At 42.4% G+C, this 22,004-nt stretch overlaps 1 protein-coding gene across 1 annotated transcript in view; it reads right to left on the minus strand.

The window, feature by feature from the left end:
• Window positions 1-22,004, minus strand: part of KDM3B (lysine demethylase 3B) — a 68,933-nt gene that overhangs the window by 12,069 nt on the left and 34,860 nt on the right. The window contains exons 12-15 of the mRNA XM_040344344.1: window positions 20,833-20,937; window positions 19,254-19,381; window positions 15,951-16,215; window positions 10,883-11,124 (exon numbers count right to left, since the gene is read on the minus strand). Of these exons, the coding sequence (XP_040200278.1) occupies window positions 10,883-11,124; window positions 15,951-16,215; window positions 19,254-19,381; window positions 20,833-20,937 (740 nt within the window). The remainder of the gene's footprint in view (window positions 1-10,882; window positions 11,125-15,950; window positions 16,216-19,253; window positions 19,382-20,832; window positions 20,938-22,004) is intronic.

Below are 22,004 nucleotides of genomic sequence, written 5' to 3' on the forward strand. Positions count from 1 at the left end.
CATTGTCTCCCATATCCAGCCATTGTCTCCCCCCATATCCCCCTTACCTGCATCCGCTCCTGCCGACTGTTTAACACGCGCGGGTAGTGTAATGATTTGTGCCGCGCTGCGTACAGACACTCCCCCTTGCTCGGGATTGGACAGTTCACCCGAGCAAGGGGGAGTGTCTGTACGCTGCGCGCCGCCAATCATTACACTCCCTGCGCGTGTTAAACAGTCGGCAGCAGCGCAGATTCGGCAGGATGCGACGTAACGGCGGCGGGATGCGGCGGCAAGTATTCTATTTCGGTATCGGGGGTATTTGCGGGAGTACGAGTACTCCCGCAAATACTCGGAATCGGTCCCGATACCGATACTAGTATCGGTATCGGGAAAACCCTAGCTTTAACCCTTACCTGCCGACCTAACACAAACATGCTGCCCCACTGGAATGGGCTTCATTCCGTGGGGCTGCAATATTTGCATAACTAGCTTTGTGCTGGAAGCGCGCCGCATGGCACACTCCCAGCAAAGAGACTGGGGTCTAATGATCGGGACCCAGAACTCCCCATTCCGGAGTCACCTGATCGCTATGATAGCCTCTGATTGTCTATTACAGTGATCAAGCACTGTAAGGCCCGCCCCTATGTTCTCTCTCTATGTGAATGGGGGAGAGAGATACATTTTTTCCCTCTGCAAGGGGAGAACGGGAGAGGGAGCAGTGTGTAAATAAATAGAATTATATATACACACATACATTACACATATACCTAGATCAAGGTTTGATCTAGGTAAATACCAGGGTTAGAGTTTGGGTCAGGGCCAGTATTTTTATTCAGTGTCAGTGTGTTTTAGGTAGAGCAAAAAAAAAAAAAAAAAGAAGAATAAAATAAAAAGCAAAATGCGCACTTGTTTTTGGGATGTACTACGTGTACGTACATACACATTTGAGGTATTGCTGCAAACCTCAAGAGCAGGAGAATTAAATGTGGGTTGTTATTTGGTGGCAGGTTATGGCGGTAGCAAGAAATATACAGTAAAAATGTAAAAAAAAAAAAAAGTTTTCATTTAATAAATATATATAAAAAAAAAAAAATAATCCAGGAGATACCCGTTACTATTTTAAAGCCCAATTTGTCCCTAAAAAAAAAAAAAAAGCAAAATGCGGTTTACAGTCCACCTGGATGCACAAAGATGTACAGTTTTACTAACACATGTCAAAGTTGCGCTTAGGCATTAAGATTTGTTTAACCCTAGTTTGGACCAAAGCGGACTTCCGTTTTCTGGGGGGAGTGGCAGCTGCGTGATGGAGTGAGCAGGCTCCGACGGCGCTGAGAGTGTAGCGTTCCGTATAGGAGTTCGCCTGGAAGAGCAAAAAAAAAAAAAAAACAGAGAAACCCTGAGACCCCCCATTGGATGTTAGGAGGAGCCGCGTATTCAGCTGCTCGTATTGCCGCTTGGACAGCTAGCACCCATACAGAGCGGGGATATCAGGACTGCTCTTCCCTAAAGCGGTTACCTTTTGGTACGGGCTGCCGTTGGTCGGGTACCCTGGTTATGACCCCTGGCTGGTGAGCGCCGAGTCTCGTGAGGGGAAGCGAAGCTGCGACCTGAGAAAGGGGGGTAAGACGGAGGTTGGAGCTCGTCGCCAGGAGACAAAAATTGGACAGCCTCCAGTGAGCCACAAGACATCTGACGCCGAGACCGAACTGGACACCTGGGAAGTGGAGTCTTTGGGACTCGTGCTGAGGGTCTCCTGTAGTGGTCGGGGGACAGTTTTCACAGGCGTGGAACCCCATTGTTAAGCGGCAGGACCAAGAAAGGAGGCTGGGGGGGAAGAGCCATGAAGGACTAAAATCGTGGAGGGGGTAAGGTGAATTACAAATTATAAGTCCATCTTACCATCTCTGCCTAAATTATAGTAAAAATAAAAGCTGCAGCCTAGCTTTTGAAGGACAAATAATCTCCTAAATGATATTGGAGGGTTTTAATGAACTGCCTGATTTGATTGACTTGTACGATTGCATTTAAAAAGAGCATATTACCGCAAGGTACTTTTTGTACACAATCCTCAGGTTCACAGGAGCTGAATATTCACCGGGCGTTTAATAGATATCTTAAACGTATGACTCCCCCTATATGCATGTGTTTTTAAGGGAACTTAAATACATGGGGGATTAAACCTGCCTGAAGCTCAGTGAAGGAAATTAACAAAAACGGGGCCTCCGTTTGCTGGGGTATGTGCTCATACAGCGGCTTGGACTTGGTCAGCTAATTCTACCACCACCGGCCCCGCCACCTCCGCTATTACAGTGTATCACCGTTCATGCAAAGGAGGGGGAAGAGTGGGATTGTCTCAGGTGCGCGGTACACACCAGCCCACGCTTACCCTACCCGCTATATGCGTCGGGGAGACAGGACGCCCGACAGTACCCATGCCAGGAGGTGAGGAGAAGTACGGGAGGAGACAGGGGTGCTTTGATTCGAGAAGCACTGCCCGAAGTGTCAGCACAGGCGATTTCCCTCCCCCAGCGTGTGCAGCAACTGCGGAGTGGAGTAGCCTGGGAGACAGAAGGAGAGTCCGACGCTATGAATGAGAATATAGAGCAGGCTCAGCGGACCCCCCCCACAAAGACTCAAAAGATTTTGGAACATGACATACAGGTATGCCTGACAAATGTATACGATAGCCAGCAATCTGAGCAAACTGAACATGAAAGGAGAAATAGACATCAAAACTTTTTCAGCTAATACAGGCATTACCTACCAGGAAAGATATACAAGAGGGGGGAGATTGAGGAGGTCCAAACTCAAATAGGGCGGGAGGAAGATAGGCTGTGCAAAGTGGAAAATGAGCAAAGCACAACAGATATGCGTCTTAGGATGCTGTAAGATAAGGTTTATACACAAACACAGCAGTTAATTATGCTACAGCTCCAATCGGAAGAAAGCTAAAAAAGGAGCAGGCGAAATAACATCCGTCTTAAATGGGTGTCAGAGAATATTGATGGTCCAGAACCAAGAACCATGGTGATGGATATTTTGAATCGAAAAAAAAAAAGAAAAAAAAAAAAAAAGAAGGAGGACTCATATTGAGATAGACCGTGTGCATAAAGTGCCCACCACAGTGAATCGTACCCAAAGTAATCCACAAGATGTTTTATGTAGGATACGTTTTTTTTGGGGTGAAAGAAGATATTCTTAGAGCAGCATGGCAGGCTGTAATATGTATGAGGGGGGCGAATACAATTTTTTCCGGATCTGTGTAGACAAACGAAAATGAGGAGACTAATGCCAAAACCGATCTTGGACTATATATTACTGAAAGGCGGTACATATAGATGGGGACACCCTCTGACTGTGCTTGTGATAAAGGAAGGACGGAGCTTTAATTTGCGGGAACCAGAGCAGCTTCCTGAACTCTTTACATTTTTTTTTTTTGGGGGGGGGGCGCTCGAAGTCCCCAAATTGTCTAGGATTACCAGAACAGATAGAATATACGCCACGCCCACATAACAACCCTAACCAAGGAAGATAGGGAATAGAAGAAAAGGACTGAAAGAATAAGTCAGAGGAAGGTCCCAGTTTACTGTGGGGCGAATCAGTAATGCAGGAAGAACATTTGTTGAATAAGACCCTATCGCCCATTTAAGAGGGTGTAAGGGAAGGTAGAGGATGGGTGATTGGTGGGGGGGGGGGGGGGGGGGGTATGGGTGTTATATTTATGTATAGGTACTTCACCACTTATGACAATATGGTTGTGTTTTTTTTTGGGGGGGGGTATAGATGTGAGTTTTTAAAAACATTTTTGTATTTCTTTTTTTCTTGGTTATGCTTGGCACAGTAGGGTAGTCTGATACTACCCCCTTATAAAGTGGAATACACATACTTAGACTAAGGGCCCTTGCACACTGGGGCATTTTTCAAGCGCTTTAGCGTTAAAAAAAGCGCCTGTAAAACGCCTGAAAGAAGCTGCATCTGCAATCCCAATGTGAAAGCTCGAGTGCTTTCACACTAAAGCGCCTGAAAAACACCCCAGTGTGAAAGTGGTCTTAGCGTTAAAAAAAAGCGCCTGAAAGAAGCTGCATCTGCAATCCCAATGTGAAAGCCTGAGTGCTTTCACACTGAGGCGCTGAGCTGGCAGGGCGTCAAAAAAAGTCCTGCATGCAGCTTCTTTGCAGCGCTTTAGGAGCGGTTAATACACCGCTCCTAAAGCCCCCTTCCCATTGAGGAAGCTTTTTTTAACGCCAAAGCGCCTGAAAAGCGCCTCAGTGTGAAAGGGGTCTTAGCAGCGCTTTACCAGCGTTTTTCGGGCGCTGGCAGTGTGAAAGGCCTCTGAAAGCACTTGGGCTTTCACATTGGGATTGCAGATGAGGCTTCTTTCAGGCGCTTTACAGGCTTTTTTTAAACGCCAAAGCGCCTAAAAAACGCCCGAAAAACGCCCCAGTGTGAAAGGGGTCTAATGGTTAATATTAGAGATTGGGCATGGAAGGGGAAAGACACCAAGACAGGAGGGTCAAGGCCCCTTTGAGCACATAGGGAGTATGGGGAATACATAGTTCACTAGGTAGAACCTGGGGGGGGGGGGGGGTAGAGAGGGCAGAGATGGGGAATAGAGGGGGAAGAGGGATGGTTGCAGGGGGGGAGTGCAATTGCCCTTACCTGGTCCTATGGAAGGGGAATGGTTTAGGCAATTAGAAATGAGCCCCCATCCAATGACGACGCAGTGAAGAAACCCATTAGAAAAAGGGGTGGAGGTGGGGAGAGGAGAGGGAGGACAGGGTAGGGTATACAAGGAATACGAGATATTAATTTTGTTTTGTTCTGTTTAGAGTACGAACGTTGTACATAAAAGCTGTTATAGGATGAGCTTACATATTATGATGGTCTTGTTCTTTTATGTTTTTTTTTTTCTTTTACGTACATTTTATGAGAATATTTGAATAACTTAAGTGTGTTATTTGGTAACAAATGTGTAAGCTATATGTATAATTAGAGTTTAGGCCCTGCGTTGGCAGTATGGAAAACTGGTATGAAGGGGGAAGGAGGGGATAAGGGGAGTAGAAGAGAAAAAATAAATAAAAAAATAATCTCAGTTAAGGTATACAGGAAAATCATAAAAATATATATTGATTTCAAGGAAATGGAAGGGGGGGCTTCGAGGGGGAGGGGGAAGGGTGACACGAGCGAGGAATAAGGGTATAAAGAGCGGGGCCGCTACTTCCATGTGCACATAACCAACTCCCCCACTTAATACGCCTTTCCTCCAAAGGGAGGGAAGTCGGAGGCGTATTTTCGAATTCCTTTTGATTTATTGATTTATTTTCTCCCCGTTTTTTCTTTTTTTTTTTGCTGGCCGTTTTGTCCGTGCGAGATCTGGTAGACCCACGAGTGGAGGGACCTCCCGTAAACGTACGGACAAATTTTTTGATATCGTCCGTGGTCACAGGGAGAAGCCAGACCACTGGAGGGTAAAGGAGAAGGAGATCGTCTTTATATGACAAACTCCTTCGAGTTTATCTTGCTGTGTTTGCCATTAATAGTTCCAACTTTTTTTTTTATATAAAGGAGAAGGGAGATGACTAAAATAACTGACATCATATAACGTGAAAGGTTTGAACTTACCAGAAAAATGTAGCAAGTTATATATGGAACTTAGGAGACTCGGATCGCATATTATATTTCTCCAAGAGACACATTTAAAAAAAAAATATCCAAAGTTGGGAAACTATAGATATCCCATTGTGTATCATAGTGCATCCATCACAGACCTCAAACGCAAAAGTAGTAGCAATTATGATGTCAAGTCAGATACCATGGAAATAAATAAAGACAATCACAGATGAGGAGGGGCGGTTACTGGTTGTAAAGGGCTTAATATATGATCAAAAAGTTACTCTGGTGAATATATATCTGCCCAACGAGGGCCAAGTAGCAGTTTTGGAGACATATTAATGTAATACACCAAAATAAGGAGGGAATTTTGTTGATGGGAGCAGATATAAATATGGCACTAGATCCAACTTTAGATGCCTCAAGGGGAACCTCCAATCTGTCTTATATAAAACTATGAAAAGCAAAAAGAATGCTGCAGGAGCTGCAAGTAAGGGATAGTTGGAGAACTCTACATATGCGCGATAGAGATTATACCTTTTTTCAGCTAAACACAAAACATATTCTAGGATAGACTATGTTTTTGTATCTCAAAGTGCGCTGCAATGCATTAGGACATCCATAGATTCATTTATGATTTCAGACCATGCACCATCTAACTGCGTTATAGAATGGGGGGAACCCGTCACCCGAGAATGGCAGTGGAGGATTAATGAAACCCTCTTGAAAGAGCCAGAATGCGAGACACAGCTAGCACAGGAATTAGAGTTGTTTTTCTTAACAAATAAATCAGGGTAAGTGTCACCATTTTGCGTATGGGAAACACATAAATGCTATATTAGAGGCATACTTATATCAGCAGGAGCACGTAGAAAACGACAACAGGGGGCCCAATTAGAATCTTTGCTCGGGGATATCAGGAGGCTAGAGACTTTACATAAGAAATCGCAGACACTTCAGAGAGAGGAGGAATTAACTTGCTTGAACTGAATGCCTGGCTAACAGATAAAGCAAAAGCAGCAATGACCCAGGGCAGACAAACTTTTTATGAGTTCGGAAATAAGCCTAGCAGGATGATGGCTAATGCATTGAAAGCGACGAGGATGCGAAACTACATAGAACGTATTAAAACGCAGGGAGACACATTGGTAAACTCATCACAGGCAATTGCGAAGGTGTTCCCGAGACTACTATGTAGGCCTATACCAATTGGGGGCGCGAGATCAGAGTGCGAGGGTATGCAATGTAGAAGAGGCTAGGGCATGTATAGCAGCCTCGGAAATGCCTAAGAAGCAGAAGACAGACGGCCCATTTACCATTGAGGAATTTTTGGAGGCCTTGAAAACATTAAAACCAGGGAAAGCACCGGGCCTGGATGGATTCACCCTGTTATATTATAAAACTTTTGCAGATAAATTGACACCAAGGTTTGGGTAGGCTTTTAACTCAGTACGAGAAGGTCAAACAATACCAGTAGAAATATTGTTGGCCCATTTAACAGTGATACACAAAGAGGGGAAAGATCCGGCTCAATGTTCAAGTTACCGTCCAATCTCACTGTTAAATGTAGACCTAAAGATTCTCACGAAAATACTTTCAACTAGATTATTACCGTATATACCCACTTTAATACACTCTGATCAGGTAGGATTTACGCCAGAAAGGGAAGGTAGGGAAAATACGCAAAGGGTCATAAGTGCCATACACCACGCTCAATATCATCAAAAAACATTAGTTTTAGTATCCACAGATGCAGAAAAAGCTTTCGATAGAGTTAACTGGTCATTCTTTTTTTTTGTAAAATTATTTTTATTGAAATTTTTTAACATGACAGACAAACACAAAAAAGAGAGTATCACGGCACAACACCATGTCTCTCGCGACCAACATGGTCGTAACATTGACACCTTACCTAACATAGGTAGCTGCCTTCAAAAGAAATACATGCCTCCCAACCCCTATCCCCCCCCCTCCCTCCCTTAGCCCCGTAACTCAGTCCACCACCACCTCCGATATTAGTGCCAGGAGAATTGAAAGTCAGGTACGTATACCCTGGCAGTATACACAGTTAATGGCAGATATACATTACACAACTCATTGGTTATTAACTATACGCCCCAACCTGTACCCCCCCCCCCGCCATGGGAATGGCCCTGGCGGGGATCCGCACTGCCCTCCCCCCACCATTGTCTCATAAGTGTGCCCACTCGTTTCACGTGTACAGTAGGTAATTCAAAAGTGAGGCTCTCCGTTCATCCCTCCCTTCTAACCAGCAGTGGCATCTGCATTAAACCAGGCCCGCCAGACCTTATTAAAAAAAAATTCGCACCCCCTTGAGAGATAGGTCGCCTTGTAGAAGGGCATCATCGAGTTCACCAAGCTCTTCCAAAACGCTATACCCGGTGGGGCAGGTGATTTCCACTTAAGTAGTATGGCCTTCCTCCCATAGAATAGTAATATATTCAGCAACGTTCTCTGGGCCCTGGAGGGGACCACTTCCTCCACTAAGCCCAGAAGGCACACCTGCACCGACAGCGGGACAGGCACCTGCAGAATATCCTTCAGGCAAGAAACCACCCCCTCCCAAAATACTTTTATTAGCGGGCATTCCCAAAAGATGCGCTTGGCATCAGCCGGTGCGAAGGAGCACCGCCAGCACTCAGAGGTAGCCGAGGGAAACAAAGCAGAAAGTCTCGCTGGGGTATAATAGATTTTGTGCAGAAATTTAAAATGTATCAACCTATCCCTTGCCGAAACCAACTGGTCATTCTTGAGGGCGACCATACAACACATAGGGCTGAAGATGCAGAACTGGGTCATGAGTTTATACTCCTTTCCAAAAGCTAGAATTAAGATAAACGAGGTACTCTCAGAGCCCTTTTCTATTGAGAATGGAACATGACAGGGCTGTCCATTATCTCCCATTATCTTTATTTTGACAATGGAGCCATTTCTAAGGACTATAAGGGCCAATCCAGATATTAGGGGCATCAGATTAAAGGGAAGGGAACATAAACTGGCTGAATTTGCAGATTACCTTCTGTTCTTTATAACCCTCCCAGCACTGTCTTTGCCGTCATTAATGACTGAGATGGAGAAGTGCGGGAGATTGTGCAATTTTAAGGTCAACTATAATAAATCGGAAGCAATGGGGGTTGAGACGAGTATAGCATTGCAACAGCAGCTATCTAACTTTTTTGCGTTTAGATGGACTTACTCCCATATAGGTTACCTCGGGACAAAAATACCCAATATCCTATTTAGTCTATTTGAACTTAACTTTGTGCCCTTGGTACGACAGAATAAATTAGATCTACAGAAATGGGACAAGGAGGTGTTTACGTGGTTTGGCAGAATCAATATCAAAATGAATGTAATGCCAAGATTGCTGTATTTATTACAGACCTTACCTATTAAGATCCCGGTGGGATACTTGAGAGAGGAGTTGAGAGCAAGACTGGCAAGGTTTGTATGGGCTGGAAAACCTGCCAGAATTTGTAGAGATATTTTGACCTTACCAAAAGAAAAAGGCGGTGTAGGGTTCCTGGACCCAGAGGGTTATTATGAGGCAATACATCTAGCAAGAGTGCTGGATTGGTGCGCACCTCAAAGAGAAACCATGGAACAAGCAATAGTGGAGGTACCCCTGGAGGGGTTAATTTGGCTAACAAGTACGACTATACCGCAAGCAAAAAAGCAACATCCGACAGTGGGCGCGACACTTAGTGTAGTTAAAAGGACATTTAAAAAATTTAAGATATCGGCGCAGTTGAACCCGATAACTCCTATCCTGGGTAACTCAGAGTGTGAAATGGGTCTAAAGGACAAAAGTTTTATGATTTTAAAACGACAGGGCAAAAGTAGACTTATACATTTCACAGTTGACAATCAAGTAATGTCTAGAGAAGAGTTGGACTGTGAGTTTGGAGAAAGTCTGGATCCTTTTAGGAGAATGCAGTTAAATGCATTTCTCAGATCAATATCTAGGCAAATGAGAGAAATAGCTACCTCTTCTAAATTCGAAAACGTATGCCTAAAAGGAGAGTCAGCTAGACATGCAATATCGATATTGTATACCATGGTGATTGAGTTGAAGGCCCCATAGAACCTTGGTTTCATACAAGCATGGGAGAGGGAGATGGGAGTCACTTTTTCAGAAGCACAAAAAAAATAAGATATTTAGGTTTACGCATAAGGTGTTAATAGCAACTAGGTATCAAGAAGGAAGTTAAGATTTTGAGCATGTGGTATAGAACCCCAGAAGTATTGAATCGTGTGTATATATATATATATATATATATATATATATATATATATATATATATATATATATATATATATATATATATATATATATACATACACACACACATACACACACACACATATATATATACACATACATACACACACACAGGTATCGAATCTCTTGTTGGCGTTGTCAAGGAACTGTTGGCAATATGATACACCTTTTTTTGTTAATGTGCAGAAATAAAGAATTTTGGGGAAATGGTTTTAGAAACAATAGAGAGATAATTTGGAAATAATCCAGCTGCCTTCCTGCTTTTTGACATCCCTCTTTTGATGGAAAAATATAAAAATTCATTGCTGAGACATTTACTTTCTACGGCAAAAGCATGTATTCCAGCGCTCTAGAAAAGCAATGCGTCTCCAAGCAAAGCACAATGGATGGCAAATTATCAGAAGTCCAATTAATGGAAAACCTTACTATGTGTATGAAAGAGCAGGAAGACAAGTATCAACAGATTTGGGCTCCCTATGTCGCATACAGGGAGCGCGTGGGGTGAGCCGAGGAGAGAGGGCGGAGGGAGGAACCAAAATGATTATTTATTTTTGTCGTCGTTTTTTTTCGCTGTTTAACTATTAAAAGATTAAACCGACATTCTCGGTTTATTTCTTTCTTGGGGGGAGGGGAGTATGTAGTGGACAGGCTAGAGGGATAGCCAAGTCACAAAGATATAATTAAAATGATATAAGTTTAAAGATAAAGTAGAAATATGAGATGGGAGAAATTAAAGTGTTTAAGAGTAAAATAAGTAGAATGTATGCATAAGATGGCTTATTTGTAAAAATGTACTATGATTATCTTTGTGGAAAAAATAAAAAAAGGAGGGAAAAAATATTAAAATAAAGTATAAAAAAAAAAAAAAAGGATTTGTTTAACCCTTAGACGTGAAGGGGTTAATCTATCGATAAAATACCAATTCCCCCCCAAGTACAATTAGACGTTTATCGGTAACGTTATATAGAAATAAGGTGTACTACTCACTGTAGAATTAAACACAGGTGGAAATGGTACCCCTCCTTCTGTTGCTCCTTGTGATAACTTTCCAGGGCCAGAGTGGAGAAGGTCTCTTAAACTGGAACCTTCTGATTTTGTGTTGGAGGCAGCTGGGCCTAATAAAAGGCTATTGAAAAGTTTTGGGGAAGTAGAACTCTTCACACTGGAATTAGGAGATTCCAAACTCACAGAACACTCATTAGGTGGCACGGTCTTCACAGAACTGGGGTCTGAAAAACAATGACATTTCATTATTAGTTAAATATGCTCTGACAGACAAATGTTCAAATTGGTTTTGTGAATGACCCTGGATCCTAAGTTCTGGTTGCATGCAAGACCTTGATTTTTCTCTTCAAAAGGTACATGAATGTAGAATTTCAGGCTAAAAACTTTACCATTCTTAAAAATTCTCCCTCCCAACATCTGTGCCGACTAAGTCGTGTAAGAGAAAGGTAGAAACTTGACGATTTTCAGTTCACTCTGGTCATGTGATCTGGATTCCCCATGTGAGTCAGCGGCAGCTGCAGGGGAGAGGAGGGAGTGTCGACAATAGCTGGGTCATCCGAGTTTATAGTTAAATGTCACCAAGCCAAGCTTTAGCAGCCATTGATCACTCTCTCCTGCAGCTTCCGCTTGAGCGGTCTGAAAATAACTAGAGTGGACTGGAATGTGCATGCATAAGCAATGACGACTTCACTGTACTAGTCAGTGGGTACGTTAGACACCGCAGAGTGGACATGTGTACTGTGTGCCCTTCACTTTCAAAATGACTGAACGTGTAGAGCAATGAATTTGCATCCAATTTTGCATTAAACTTGAGCATTCCTCTATAAAAAAAATATCTGGATGATTTGGGGGATAATGCAATGGAGTGCAGCACAAAAAAGCGTGGCATAAATGCTTCAAAGATGGTCGGGGAATTTTACACTGGCCACCAATGTAAGGGGAGGTTTACACTCTCCACCATTTTAATTGGAAATTTACGACCACCAATTGACCACAAATGCAAGTCATGATTTTTTTTTACAAACTACCAATATAAAGTTTTTACAGTGTCACCAATGTAAGGGGGATTTACACTGACCACTAATGTAATAGGAGCATTCACAGTAACCATCAATGTAAGGAGGGATTTACAATGACCACCAACGTAAGGGGGACATTCACACTGCCCCTAGTGCGAATTAAAGGATTCTACACCAAGCCCCAATGTAATGAGAAGATTTACACTGCCCACCAATGTAACAGACATTTAGCCTACGTTCACATTTGTGTGCGCCAAGAACGCATGGAAAAAAAATGACTGTCCTGACACCACAGAAATGTGGTGTTCCTCAGCATAAACACAGCAGTGCCCTTACTTGCCAAGGACATCCTCACGCAGCTGAGAATGTGTGCGCCAAAATTTGGTGTGTGTGAGAAAGAGGGTTAAGGATGACCCCCCCCCCCCCCTCGCATTTCTAGCGCATAGAGCAGCCCACTGAAAGGAATAGGCTGCCCTATACGCAACTTACATCTTTATCCACCCTGTCAGTACACCTTTGCATCCTAAAACCTCTCCCATCCACTTCATTCCACCCCCCCCCCCTCCACCCCCTCCTATTTAACACTACATACCTCCCCTCGTTGCTCACCTGTGCACCCCACCAAACTAATTCCTTCTATGCCTACCTCTGCACCCCCTCCCTCCCTTTGCAGAACATGCCGATGATAGAATTAATGACCACAGTTGCAAGCAGGACTTTCAAGCATTCCCCTTTACCTCCTCAGTGGGCAATTTTCAGCAGAGGTGATGGTATACATATGAATGCTGCCTCTATTTGCATATTAATGCCACTATTTACATATCAATACTGACAGGGTCTGCAGGTGAGTCATCTGTACACAGCAATAGGGCAGGGCAGCATTGGTAGCAACACCTCACCAGTGAGATATCTGGACACAGCGTGGAACTAAAACTTCAAGGGACATGGGAATATAAACCAGGACAGTTGGCAAGTATGGGGCAGCTGCTTTGGTCCCTACAACTGGGGCAGCTTCCCCCTTTGCCCTGCCGTAAAGACAGCCCTGGGTTTAGACTAGAATTCTACTTTGTTTTTTGTTTTTTTAATTATTTTTATTGAAATATTTGCAACAAGACATACAAACATAGAAAAGGGAGAGTTCCGTGGCACAATACCAGGTCTCTCACGACCAACATGGTCGTAACATTGACAACTTACCTAACATAGGTAACTGCCTACTTAAACATACCACCCAACCCCAATCCCACCCCCCTCCCTCCCATAACCCCAAAACTCAGTCCACCACCACTCCAGGCAATAGCACCAGCAAAAAGAGTCAGGTACTCAATTTGTTGATCCAAATAAGCAATGGCAAGTATACAACATCCAACTCAATAACTAGCCACAATCCCCAGCGGGCATCCCACCCCCATCAAGGGGATGGTCAAAGAAGGATCAAGTATAGCCCCCCCCTACCACTACAGCATAGATAAGCCCATCCGTTTCACATGTATAGAACCATCTGTTTCACATGTATAGAAAGCAATCTAGAAATCAAGCCCACCAGTCAGCCTCCCGCTCTAACCCGCAGTGACTAGAATTCTACTTGAAGACACACTCCGTCACGATTTTGACAGCCAATTTACAACACAGGTAACATGCAGTCAAGAAAAACCATTTGAACTTAACCACTTAAGGACTGCCGCACAACTATATACGTCCTGACTTTGAAGAGGGATATCTCCGTAATGGCAGCAGCTGCTGCCACAACCAAGGTATCCATCTCTTCAGGCAGTGGTCCGGATAATGGTGGTCTCTGCGGCAGATTAGCTGCGAGATCATAATTATCGGCGGCGGGAGAGGGGCCCCCCTGCCGCACCTTCCACCGCTTACCGGAGCCGTCGGTAGCGGCGGAGGCAATCGGGTCCTATCCGTGGCTGGGTATGGATGGCCCCCACCCGTCTTCATACCATAGCAATGCGGAAGCAACGTCATTTTATTTATTTACTTTCAATTTTATTTTTGTCATTTTTTTCAAATGACAATTTTTAATGTTATTGCATTTTAGTCTAAATATGAGATCTGTGGTCTTTTTGACCCCAGATCTCAAATTTAAGAGGACCTGTCATGCTTTTTTCTATTACAAGAGATGTTTACATTCATTGTAATAAGAATAAAAATGACCCATTTATTTTTTAAAACAGTGTAAAAATCAAATAAAATCAAGTAAAATTTGATTTTTTTAAGCGCCCCGTCCCGACAAGCTCGCACGCAGAAGCGAACACATACGCGAGTAGTGCCCGCATATGAAAACTGTGTTCAAACCCCACGTGAGGTATCGCCGTGATCGTTAGAGCGAGAGCAATAATTCCAGCCCTAAACTTCCTCTAACGCAAAACATGCAATCTGTAGAATTTTTTAAACGTCGCCTATGGAGATTTTTAAAGGGTAAAAGTTTGACACCATTCCACGAGCAGTACAATTTTGAAGCGTGACATGTTGGGTATCAATTTACTTGTAAATTTATCTTTCACAATATAAAAAAAAATTGGGCTAACTTTACTGTCTTATTTTTTTATTAAAAAGGTACATTTTTTTCAAATAAAGTGCGCTTGTAAGATCGCTGCGCAAATACAGTGTGACAAAAAGTATTGCAATTACCATTATTTTATTCTTCCCAAATGCCTACCAATGGCACTCGAAATTGGTAAAATAGGGAGCGGATGGAGGCGTTCACATTGCAGCATTAGCATTGCCTCACGTTGCAGCCAGGCCAAAAAAAATGCTGCCTGCAGAGTTTGTCATGCATTGACACTTTGCAACTGCCTCCATTTACTTCTATTGGACCACACTGTAAACAAGCCTATGACATTTACAGTCATTTAAGGCGTGGTTGCAAAGCGTCAAAAATTATAATTTCCCATTTTAGCCTTGTACAAAATAAAACACCTCTCACAGGGTGTTTGAGAAATGTTGCCCGACAACATGAATGTCTGACCAACACATCCAAAAATTGAATAGGTGTTAATATGCTTTAAGGCTGCTTTAGAATTCAATGGCTGTCTGAAACAGCCCTCACCCAAAAGTACTTGCTACATTTCCATAAACTAGCCCCAAAAAGGTAAACGTTAACCACCAAGGTGTGTGTATATATATATATATATATATATATATATATATATATATATATATATATATAAATAAATAAAAATAAAAAAACAAGTCAAATCACAATAGAAAAAACATATTTGTGGATGTGATATATTAGGCAGCAAGTAAACATGTTGTCCCTAAAAAATGGGCAAGCCTAAGGATGTAAGCGACTAACAAGGGTCAAATTGTAATGGAGAGACGACTAGGTCAGAGCAACTCCAAAATGGCAACTCTTGTGGGATGTTTCTAGTCTAGGAAGGAAAAGCAGTGAACTGGTGACAGGATCCTGGGTGGCCAAGGCTCACTGATTCACATGTAGTCTGATCAAATAGAAAAGCTACTGCATATCAAACTGCAAAAAAAGGTTAATGCTGGTTTCTTTAGAAAGGTATCAAAACACGTCACACAGTACAATGAAGTTTGTTGTGTATGGGGCTGTGTAGCCGCAGACTGGTCAGGATACTCATGCTGACCCATGTCTACAGTCAAAAGCACCTATCATGGGCACGTGAGCATCAGAACTGGACCACGGAGTAGTGGAAGAGGCCTGGTCTGATGAATTCAATAACGGTTTGAGGAACACGTGTGTTGACTTGGTCTCCAAATATTAATCCAATTGAGCCTCTGTGGGATGTGCTGGAAAAACAAGCCTGATCCAAGCAGGTCTCACAATCGCAACTTACAGGACCTAAAGGATCTGCTACTGATGGCTTGGTGCAAGATACCACGGCATACCTTTACAAGTCTAGTGGAGTTCTTGCCTAGATGAAATATAGTGGCTGGTCATAATGTTAGGGTTGATCAGTATATATACTCTGTGTCAAATAGTCAGATGTGATGTCAAGCAAGAGCAAAAAACAAAAAGGTAAAAAAAAAAAAAAAAATATCAAAGTCATCACCTTTTGTCTCCTCTTTTGCTTTCTGTGCTGCTAGGTCAGCCAGCCAGTGCAAGGCAGATGACGGTGTAGTTTCTGGGCACTGCTGTTTGTTGGCTTTATTCTCTGCACCGCCCTGATTAATATTTGGTTCAGTCTTTGAGTCCTCCAAAACCATGTCAGCAGTTTCTGATTTTGAATCCTCTTCCATCTTGATGCTGTCACTACACTCTATAGGAGTAGATGGAAGTGTACCCTCACATGCTGGAGAAGGATTTAGACTTGGAAGCTAGTAGATAGAGAATAAGCAGATAAGTCACAATACTTAGCTAGCATGTTTGCTTAATCAAAAGAAGAAGAAAAAAAAATGTAATAAAAAGTTAAGGACATAAAATCACAGATTAAAAATAAATTAGCTAGACATCTCTGAATGTAATTTAGGAATATGCAAAACCCATTTAAGGGTAACTCTGATTTACAGTGATCAGCATAAATGAGTACACCCCTTTTAAAAAGTAAGATTTTTATATCTCAATGAACACTAGAACAATTTCCAAAAGTTTGACAAAACTGAGTTTTATAGAACATTTGTTTAGCTCCATTACATGAAAATAAGTAGGGTTGTCCCGATACCGATACTAGTATCGGGACAGATACTGAGCATTTGGGAGAGTACTTGTACTCGCGCAAATGCTCCCGATGCTTCACCGATATATTTTTTTCCAGAGAGCGGTTGGAGAGCAGAGCAGTCCTCGGGTATGTCACTAATGAAGGAGAACTGCTGCCGCCGTCTAGTCCCCAAAGAGAAAGCCAAGCTCCCCCTGCCGTCAAGTTGATCAGCGCGGGGAACATAACAGCTTTCATTTGAATAGCTGTGTGTTCCCAGCCACCTCGTCATATATAGGGCCTCTCCATTGTCCGGGTACTTTGATAGACAGATCACCCATCCCAGGATTGGACGGGTGATCTGTCTATCAAAGTGCCCGGACAAGCGGGGGTTGTGGCTATATATGCCGACGCGGGGCCGGGAACACGCAACTATTCAAATGAAAGCAGTTATGTTCCCCGCGCTGATCAACTAGATGGTGGCGGGAAAAAGAGGGTTTGGCTTTCTCTTTGGGGACATGGCTGCATTTTCGGACAAAGCTGCATTTGGGGACACATGGCCTGCATTTGGGAACAAGGCTGCATTTGGGGACACATTAAAAAAAAAAAAAAATAAATAAATAAAAGTATCGGTAATCGGTATCTGCGAGTACATGAAAAAAAGGTATCGGTCCTAAAAAAAAAGTGGTATCGGGACAACCCTAAAAATAAGGTTAATAATACATAGACATGGGTTACAAAAGACTACTACATTTAGTATTTTGTATGACCTCCATGATTTGTAATGACAGCACCAAGTCTTCTAGGCATGGAATGAAGAAGCTGGCAACATATTGCAACATCTATCTTTTTCCATTCTTCAAGAATGACATCTTTCAGCCTGGATGCTGGATGGAGAGTGATGCTCAACTTGTCTACAAAATTCTTTATAGGTGTTCGATTGGGTTCTGATCAGGAGACATACTTGGCCACTGAATGACTTTCACTCTGTTCTTCAGAAATGCAACAGTGACCTTAGATGTGTGTTTTGGATCATTGTCATGTTGGAAAAGTGCACAACGACCAAGGTAATTGAGTGACGGTAGCATCTTCTCTTTCAATATAGAGGAGTACATCTGTAAATTCACGATACCATCAATGTAAGGCAGCTCCCCAACATTAAGCAGCACTCATGCAGCCACACAGAAGGAAACTCCCACCACCATGTTTAAATGTAGGCACCATGCATTTTTCTTTGTACGCCTCTCCTTTGCGAAGCCATCAGTTCCAAAAACATTTATCTTGGTCTCATCACTCCAGGGTACAGTGGTGGTCTTTTTCAGCATGGGCCCTGGAAAATTCTAGGCAGGCTTTTTTATGCATGGGATTTAAGAGAGGATTCCTTCGTGGAGAACACCCATGCATGCCATTCCTCTGCAGTGTTTGCCGTATTGTGTCAAGGGGAAAAAAAAGTCACCCCAGTTTGGCTTTCTACTTTAGCTAACTGCACTGAACTTGCATGGCAATTTTCTTCAACCCTTTTCATCAGAAGAGGCAACTGTTGAGGTGTCGACTTCCGTGGACGTCTGTGAGATTGTTGCAGTGCCATCTTTGTTAAAATTTGATATCACTTTTGCTACAGTATTTGGACTGATAAGCAACGCTTTGCTGATCTACTTGTAGCCTTCACCTTTCTTGTGCAAGGTAATTTTCTCTTTCTCAGGCCCCATGACATTTCTCTTCCATGTGGTGCCATTGCTGACAGCATAACATGAGAAGGGGTTTTCTTTGTCAAGTAACGTCCTTTTATAATCAACCATCTGCTTGACACCCGTTTAAGGAATAATTAGACTCCCCTGTAGTTGAATTCTCTGAAAATCACCCCCAAAGTCGGACTGACATGTTTCTGGGTTCAGCTGAACTCACACAATTTAAATCCTGCCGTCAGTGTGAACCTAGGCTAACACTTTTGTTGGGGTGTATTTTTGCAACATGGTCTTGAATTAATTAATTAGGAAAAACAATTTGTGTGAGCAAATTAACAAATCTTTGTTGCAATCAATGTTCCCCATTTGTGGGAGTATTTTGTAGTATAATGTTCCATAGAAAATGTTGGATTCTAAAAAGGAAAGTAAAGGGTTTTCTGACAAATCTATTGGGGTGTACTCATTTATGCTTAGCACTGTGCCATGCTGTTGGATCAGATTAGGACAGTGCTAAAAAATTGGTGTCATTACCTGACATATATATTTATTGCCATTCCTCCAAGCATCAACAGTTCATGCAATTTCTGGATGGGTGCAACATTTTGTGCTAGCTACAAAACAGCAGTAAAAAGTGAGGCTTCCTATCGAACAACTTTCAGTTATGTGCAGTATTTGTGCTAACATTTCATTAGTATAAAGTCTAGTTGATTCATTAGAGGTATGAAGTCTTGTCTTAAACCTAATAAAAATATCTTAAAAAAATATCTTAAAAAAAAAAAAAAAAAAAAGGGGGAGGTATGAACACCATCAAAACTTTATACTTCTAGAGATAAAATTTGGAAACGCAAGAACATCCGTCAGGTATTAATAGCCTCATTGGGGAGATTTTCCCTTGCTCGCTGTCAAGACAGTCAAGATAGGTAATAGACAACACAAAAAAAATAAAAATATGGTTTAAAAAGTATAAAGAAAGAAAAAAAACAATAAGATGAATCGCTGCTGCAGAGTATAAATGTATATAGATAAATATACATACCTGGGTAATGCCATTAGTGACTGCCGGTCTTAAAACCGATTTGTTGTGTCTGCTAATACATGGACAGTTTGCTTTAATACCCCATTTCCCCCTTGCAGCATGGACCAGATCCCCAATGTTGTAAAGAGCTGCAAGTAAAAACAAAAATAAATCAAACATCACAGTAAAAGCCACCTTAAAGATGTAAATCCAACATTTCAGATTGCCGATATGCACCTGCTGTACTATGTACTTGTATACAAAAATTATTCTGTTCTCTTTGTATTGCTTCCTTTGTGGGAAATCCATGGTATTCCTGTCACAGTCCCTCCGCTTTCCTATTAAAAACTGACCATGCTAGGCATGAGGGAACACCTCACACATCCCCTGCACAGCCATTCCCTGTGAAAATTGTGCTTCCGTTTCTCCTCCCCCAGCTCTTATGTAGCCAAGAACAGAGGGAATGTGATGACATAAAGAAAAAGGGGGGGGGGGGGTGTAAAAGTGTTTATCTTTTTTTGTTTGTTTGTTTTTTAAATACCTATACATAAATGTTTTGCCTTACATTTCGGTTTAAACTGAATGGGTTGTTTTAAAAGGCGAGGGTTTACATACAGTTTAGTAATTTCCATCTTCCCAATGCAGCTGCTGAAACCAACTTAAAGTGGTTGTAAACCCACTTAGAAAAAAAAAACAACACCTGCAAGATAAAGACATAATGAGCTAGTATGCATAGCATACTAGCTCATTATGCAATACTCACCTGTGATCAAAGATCCCTCTGCGGTGCCCAACACAGCACCAGCGCTGCGATTGTCTGGAGCCACGATGACGTAATGGCACACTCACTGAAAGCAACGGCAACGTACGTGCCATCGCTTGAATGCCGATTACATCTGCAAATACAGGGGATATCTCCTAAACCGTTTAGATATTCAGTCAGCTACAGGTAAGCCTCATTATAGGCTTACCTGTAGCAAAAAGTGTGTTGTAAGGTCTTACACCCAATTTAAGATGCTGTATTTTATACTATTCTAAGGCAAGGAAAGCCTTAGGCCTCTATCACACAAGTGTAAGAATTTACTGGTGTTTATACTTAGGATCTTACTGACAGAAGCTCCTGAATACAATGTTCTGTAAAAACCTTTGTGGTAATGTGCATATGCGTATACATGCTTAGGACTTTTTTCATCGTCTTCTAGTTACCAGTGTTGCAATATACAAACAAATTCATGTGAATACATGCATATTTACATTACTGCACTCCAATGCTTTCTATTTTTATCCTATGGCTCTGTACTATTCGTGTGCAATACAGCAGTGCCGAGAGTGCGAGCCCTGTTCACTCCCAGCAGTTACCGGTGGCCAACTAAAAGCTCCTATTGCCATTGGGAGCTTTCCGGTCATGTGACCGCAGTGACAGCCAATCATGGTGTGGTCACATGACCATAAGCCCAGTCTACCAGGATTCTAACGCTCTTACAGGGCTAGCAGGCGCTGGCTCAAGGGGTTAAAATCATGGTGATTTTTTTTTACTTCCGAGTACAAGAGGCCCTAATCGCACATAGGGTTATTAAATGCATTTCTATACCAATCTTACCAGTGCCAGGGATAATTTGCGTTGGCATAAGGTTTTCAGGTTCATGAGACTGTCCTTTAGCACATTTCAGCCAGGAAAATACTTCTTCATCAGCCACCTCGTCTTCTAAAAAAGTGATTATAGCAAAATAAGAGTTCAGGACAAGTGTACTTTCAACTATATCTTAAAAAAATAAAAATAACACAATGGAATTGCACAGAATGTGACTGTAGCAGCAACAAGTTCAGACTTTACAGCATTAAATGTGTACTTTTGATAAAAGGATAACAGGTGTTTATGGTCTATCATCATAAGCGATATACTGACAGTGTGCTAGCTCAGCAGACAGACACACTGACAAGTTGATCGCAGGTGCAATGCTTTACAGGCTCAAAGTACCGCCCAAAAATATATGCTTTTATTTTTATTATTTTAGGAAGGTGAACTTATACTTCAAAATCTATCAAATGTAGGCAACTTGGCTGGATGCTGTTTAATTTACATGGACGAGTGCGCAGGACGTTGCAATGGATATAGAAGACTTTGCTGGACACCATTAATGACACAGATTACTTCGCTGGGTGCCGCGATTGATACAGAGGACTTTGCTCCATGACAGACAAATTCACTAGACACCGCAATTGACATGGATGACTTCGCTGGACAATATGATTGACGTGAACAATGTCGCTGGATGCCATAATTGACAAGGATGACTTTGCTGGATGCCGTGATTGATGTGGACAGCTTTGCAGAACCCAATGATTGACGCAGACATGGCTGGATGCCATGATCAACACGCATTACTTAATTGGCTGGACCAATTGATGCATACAACTTTGCTGGATGCCTTAACTGATGTGTATAATTTCGCTGGACACAGAACTTGACCAAGGTGACCCTGCCTCATACGACATCATTGACCAATTATTGAATGTAGTCATATATGGTCAATGATGTCACCGGGTGACCCCGCTCCTTTGTTTACTTAAGAGGTGCAGACTCATGGATTTCATCTGCATCGGTTGGGTGTTGGCGGTTGGCTTTTTTTGGTGCAGATTAGCAGCCATCAAAACAGATGTGGGGACAGTGGAAAAAGGAGCTCCAAAGCCACTTCCAATCAAAAAGCACAGGGGGCCAGACTCCAGTAACGTTGGATCCTGGGATTCTTATGCATGCGAGTGCAGCCAGCG

Source organism: Rana temporaria, chromosome 3 (assembly GCF_905171775.1).
Source record: "Rana temporaria chromosome 3, aRanTem1.1, whole genome shotgun sequence".
Taxonomy (NCBI): domain Eukaryota; kingdom Metazoa; phylum Chordata; class Amphibia; order Anura; family Ranidae; genus Rana; species Rana temporaria.